The 6,000-nt window shown below is 43.5% G+C and overlaps 1 protein-coding gene across 1 annotated transcript in view; it reads left to right on the forward strand.

The window, feature by feature from the left end:
- The window catches only part of mdfi (MyoD family inhibitor), a 34,333-nt gene extending 29,859 nt beyond the window's left edge, over positions 1–4,474 (forward strand). The window contains exons 4-5 of the mRNA XM_073468050.1: positions 2,526–2,891; positions 4,221–4,474. Of these exons, the coding sequence (XP_073324151.1) occupies positions 2,526–2,891; positions 4,221–4,474 (620 nt within the window). The remainder of the gene's footprint in view (positions 1–2,525; positions 2,892–4,220) is intronic.
- Positions 4,475–6,000: the final 1,526 nt, after the last annotated feature.

Below are 6,000 nucleotides of genomic sequence, written 5' to 3' on the forward strand. Positions count from 1 at the left end.
CAGCTCCGGGTGTTAAAATACAGTATTGTGCAAAAGGCTGAAGAGAGAGACAGAAAGGGAGGACACAGAAAGGGAGGAGATGGAGTGAGGGAGGAAAAGAGAAAGAGAGAGATAGACATAACACAGGAGAGCAGCAGGTATTGACTTTTGACATACTTTAGAGGAGAAAGTATGGCTGCTTCGCACTAGCCCTGCACATGCATGCACGCCTACACACTCCTGCACACACACACACACACTGGCCCTGCAGCGTGCCAAACATCTGGAGCAAAGTTAAAAAACGCTGAATGAAAGAATCTTTAATAACACTGGATTGGTTGTGTGACCACGGCCATCAGCCAATCAAAACAGGCCTGGATGGGTTATCTGTCTCCAAGCGGTTATCGAACGGACGCTTTTATTACCAGTCGTGTTTCATAGCTCGAGCTCAGGACCACACTCTGTTTGTCTCTCAGAGCAACTGTGTGTGTGCCTGTGTGTGTGTGAGGTACAGAGTTTCTGCTTTGATTTTCTGTGGCTCTCTTGTACTCTACCCTGCCCCGTTAATTCTCACCACACCTCTCGACACCATATGCTTTCAGGTCAAAAAAAATATTTAGGGCCTCAATAGGATGGTATTAAATACTACCATAATAAAATAAAAACCAGGCTTCCATTTTATTCTTCTTTTCAGGTTGTGTGTTTGGTTTGGCAGCCAAGGTGAGCGTTTCTACCTCCCTCTCTCTTGCTGAGTAGTTAGTCCTCCTCGGTAGCACTTGGAGGTAAAATATACCAAGTGTTACGCTCATCCAAGATTAATTGCGTGCAATGTTGTGTCAAAACTGCATTCTTCCATAAACCCAGGTGGAGAAAGGATGGGTTTTTCCAGAGACAACACTCCTCTCTTTCTCTCTCACACGCTTTCATTTATCTTGTCTTCTTTTTCCTGCAGTCTCAGTGTAGTTGTGTAAGAGTCTAGACAAGCAGGATCAGGGGTCAGCTCAGTAAATGCATAGCTCTTCCCTTGAGCTATTGCCTTTGGGGTGGGCTTTGTAATTGGACTCAGTTTCCCAGAGCCTCCCTCTCCATGACGCTGAGAGGGGCCTCGGCCCTGTCTCAGAGCTGTGTGATCAGCTCTGTGTTCCCATAAATGCGTTTTATATGAATGCTTTAATGATATGTTCACATTCCCATATGTACATTGCCCATATATGAATTGAAAGCACTGTTGGTCACTGTAATTGTTCCTCCGGTCTATACTGGCCACAGAGACCCCTTCTTAAAGCCAAAGCAAATATGATGAGACTGGAATTGGAAGATATCTGCTTTATTTGTCCAACTCATCAATTTAGCTTCAGCTGAACTCTCAACATTGACATTTATTTTTGAAGAAAATCTCTTTGTGGTCAGTACACACGAGAGACAACAAAGAAACCAACATGCTTTCAGTGTACTAACTGTGGACATATGAGTATTGTTTCAAGACAGACTTGAAAAAATGCGAACCTATCATTATGTTATAATAACAACTGACTCATCTTACATTTGGGATCCATCTTTACCAGAATCATAAGAGGAAACGTGTTCAGCTGAACTGAATAGTACAGTGGTGCTGAATTTTGATTACCCAATAAACCATCAATAACTGTGACAGTTGATTGATCATTTAAAGTCATTTATCAAGTGAAAATGTCAAACATTTCCTATGTCCAGTTCCTCAAATGTGAATGATCGATCTTTAAGGAATTCATTATTTAAATTTCTGGTGAATCGTAGAGGTTGCAGTGTTTCTTTCTTCTGTTTCCAGACGGTGCTGCAGGGATGACATATTTTTGTAGGTTAACCCAGAAGTAAGCATCAACCTGGTTCCTTCGTCAAACAGCCTCAGGACTGTCCCATTGGATTTTGATTATTTTAGAAAATAAGCTCCGTGGCAAACACAAGTTTATGATTTGCACACATTTTGTTCATCAGGATAATAGTTTGCAACAAAAGTCCACCTGTAAAGATGGAGTAGTGAACAGTTGACTCTCCATGTTCAACGTGATGATGTTAAATGTCCCCTGACAACAAATGTTGTTTCACAGAACATGAACACACCTTGAGCGTGTGTTAACCACAAACCTTATTTGAGGCATTTAACTGGAAACCCATTCAAAAAACTAATTGACTGAAGTGCAAAAATGCTAACTTATTTCTGGGTTTTAGGACTCATTCCTGCAGCACTCTACTACTTTATGTGGCTCTTCCCTAGGTGACGTACTGTAAACTGTGTAACGTGAGTTATAGCTAGCGGCATTGTGGAGGAGGAGCCTGTGCCATAGAAGAACTGGAAGAACTGTGTGGATAATGATTGTGATTAAATAGATTGTGATATATTTTGGCCAGATGCTCAACCATACTCATGATGTAACAGGTGTACAATATAGTACAATACAACACCATAATACTTCCTTAATGATGGAGGTTATTTTGTCCTTTTGTTTTTAAATGACATGAGCGTTTGTATTGTCATGTCTTTAAAATGACTTCTTGTCCCTCCTCAGCACAACCAGCAGCCAGATCCATGCCCGTCCACCACACCCAGCCATGTCGGACACAGCCCAGCAGCCAACTGCGCAACGGAGCCAAGCACCATGCCCATACGCACTCCCCTCACACGCACTGTCCGCATCACACGCACACGCCTCACACACATGCAGTCCAGTCCAACGGGGTCAGAAACGGAGGCCCTCATCCTAAGCTGGGCTCCCTCCCCAAAGGCGGCTCATCCACCTCCTCATCGTCCTCGTCAGGACCCAGACACACCAAGAAGTTGCAGTCAAACCCCTCCATCACTTCCCAGAGCAGCAAGCGGAGCAAGAGCAGCTCCAAGAGCAACAGCTCCCAGATTCCCACAGAGGCACAGGATGGTAAGATATAGAAACTGACAGAGGGGCGGGAGGAGAGGGAGGGATATCTAGTGAGGTTCACCATCATAGTCTTTACCTCATGTCTGATCAGATTAGTGCGGTGTTGGGCCACCATGTGCGGCCAGAAAAAGTTCAGTATGCTTGGCATTGATTGTACAAGAGTCTGTAATATTACTGGAGTTAGAGAACACACACCACTCTTCCAAAATATCTCCTTACTTGGCTTTTTGATGATAATGATGGAGAGTGCGGTCTCCACCTTGATCCCACTGATCCAAAATCTCCCACTGGTGTTCAATTGGGTTGAAAACTGGTGATTGTAAACACCAGAGCATATGATTCATATTATTTTCATGCCAATCAAAGCATTCAGTGACCCTTCGAGCCCTATGGCTGTCACCCTGAAAGAAACCACTGCCATCAGGCTAGAAAAGTTCTGGCGATCACTCAGAACAAGTATTGATTTGCAGGGTCTCAAACCATGCCAGCAAAATGTCCCCCACAGCACAAAAGACCATCTGTTTTGTTATATTTCTCCACTCATTTATTCAGTGCTTTCCTGTTTTGATTCGTCAGCCATCTGTATCCCGCTATTTTAACCTTGTCACTTCTGCACTCCTGATGAGCAGCTGCTTTGAAAGGCAGGTTTGTTTCACTACCTCTTGTCATTGCTTGAGTGGCTTTGTCTTGAAAAGAAAGCAGGCTAAATCAATCACACTTAATGCCAAGCTGCAAATGGCATGGTGTTTATTAGTTTCAACTCAAGGTTGTATACTGAGACAAGACACCTTTTCTTTTCTTTAATACTTAAAAATACAGATTGTCATGTCTGAGTAATGAGTAATGCTGATACTAAGAACTCAACAAAGAGGAGAGTGTTTCAGTGTTTCCAGCGGAGAGAGATACAGTAAAGATAACAGGCATATTACCAAGGGTGATTTGGTAAGACAAGAAATGTTATTACTGCTAAAGAGCAAATGTCGTAGCGGGTGCGCCAACACCACCAGGAAATTTGCAGTCCGAAGTCTCTGGCCTGGCACTGACTTTTTTTGGTTTTTTTTCAATTTTTCAATCATCTTACATGATTTCTGAACAACTTCCAAACTATTCCAACAACCTTAGTTCCATTTTTCAATTTGCTTTATTGGCACGACATGTAAATACGTTTATGTTGCCAGAGCAAAGAAAAAAAGACATTGGATAAAAGAGAAAGAGAAAAGATGCAAAGGCGATTAGAATACAAACCGCTTCCATAAGAGAAGAATTATGAATGATGAATGTTAAGAAACCCACTCTGTCTCTCTGTCTGTCTGTCTGTTTTCTCTCCAGACTGCTGTGTTCACTGTATTCTGGCCTGCCTCTTCTGTGAGTTCCTAACTTTTTGTAACATCGTGCTGGACTGTGCCACCTGCGGCTCCTGTGCGGGGGACGACGCATGTTTCTGCTGCTGCTGTGCGACAGAGGAGTGTGGCGACTGTGACCTGCCCTGCGACATGGACTGTGGCATCATCGACGCCTGCTGCGAGTCTGCAGACTGCCTGGAGATCTGTATGGAGTGCTGCAGCCTTTGCTTCTCCTCCTGAGGCCCGTTAGCCACGACCACGGGGAGCACCGTCCATGTCTGCTACACACTCCCACAAGCCCAGGAACAACTTCGACCAGTGTCATCACAGAGCCGAGAGGCGCTACACCCGGTCTTTGTTGCCTTGGCTCTGCGGTTTACTCTATATTGGCTGGCCTAGTTGGCTCCACATTATGTCCAATGTTTCTTACAGGGTTTGCCAAGCAAAAGATGTGACCTAATGCTGAGAGCAGTCACTGGTGAATTCTTCCTTCCTCTATTGATCAAACGATGAGACAGTAGCCTCTCCTGCCTTGTCTTTGCCGTGGTCCATTGCTACACAGCTGGGTGTATGGTGCAGAGTGAGTTCCAGCTGTGGTCCACGAGTGTCTGCGGCCCATGCAGACCAGGCCTCTGGACCCTCACAGAACAAGCTATTATTACAATGGAGCCCCTTGTGCCGTCTGAATGACTGGAGTTCTCCAAGCATGAAAAATGACCTCCAAAGGCAAATGAGAAAATGGCTCCATTTAACCGGATTTTAGTGTTTCTGTAGATAAGAGCAGCAGCATAATGGGAAAATGGACGCTCAGATCTCAGTAGAAATGTAGTCTGTCCTCCTGTCCTTGGCAAGGTTAAAGTCTTCCAGTTTGATTGCATACAGTGGCCTTTACACACACACACACACACACACACGCACACACACACCCTAAGTGGAGGATTGCTGTCTTTGTCCTTGTTGCAATGCACAAGATAGAGAAAACGTTAATGGTGGCTTGTGGCAATATTACAGACAAATTATTTCTTTTGTTAATATGCATCTCACTCAATGGACTTATTCAGAGAGAAGAACCATGAGAGCGTCATGCGTCAGCCTGAAGATTGGTCCAATTAAATGAGTACTGTAAGTGATGGACATCACAGAGCGGATGGTTGATAGCATCTGTCATGGACACATTCTCTACTCTAACATGTGAAGGGAGAGAGTTCTTTAATCAAAAGCTTCTCCTCATTTAATGTTTCACATCCTGTTTATTTTTACTGTTTTATTTTGAGGGGCTTTGGCTGTTTTCAGTGAATTGTTCCTCGTCTGAATGGTCAGAACTGGCAAAGGACTGGTAGAGGATTGGAAGGCATCATCTCTTTTTGTAACAAATTTCTTTTTTTTTTTTGTCATTCTTGCTATGTGAACAAAGGGCCTTGGCTTAGCTGAAGGCCTGAATTTTCAAGTAGATTCCTCGCCTTTACCAAATCTCTATTAATCCTTGTTTTGTAGATTTTAGTTAAGATATTTGCATTTCTCCTCCAATGTGAAAATCACATTTCTGTGTTATCGGGTTTTGCTGGGCTCTCTGTAAAGCAGACATTGCTCAACATCTAATTTAATTCCTTGAATGAAAATCTCAAGACATTATGCTAAGTTAGATCCACATGCTTGTAGAATGAATGGTACGCTTTTGATAACAGGCCCGCGCTCTTATATGCTCAGATTCACACCTTCTCCAACCCAATACCTCTTGAGATGTTACCTAGATCTGTTGTACATTT

This window comes from Pagrus major, chromosome 6, assembly GCF_040436345.1.
Source record: "Pagrus major chromosome 6, Pma_NU_1.0".
NCBI classification, from domain to species: Eukaryota; Metazoa; Chordata; class Actinopteri; order Spariformes; family Sparidae; genus Pagrus; species Pagrus major.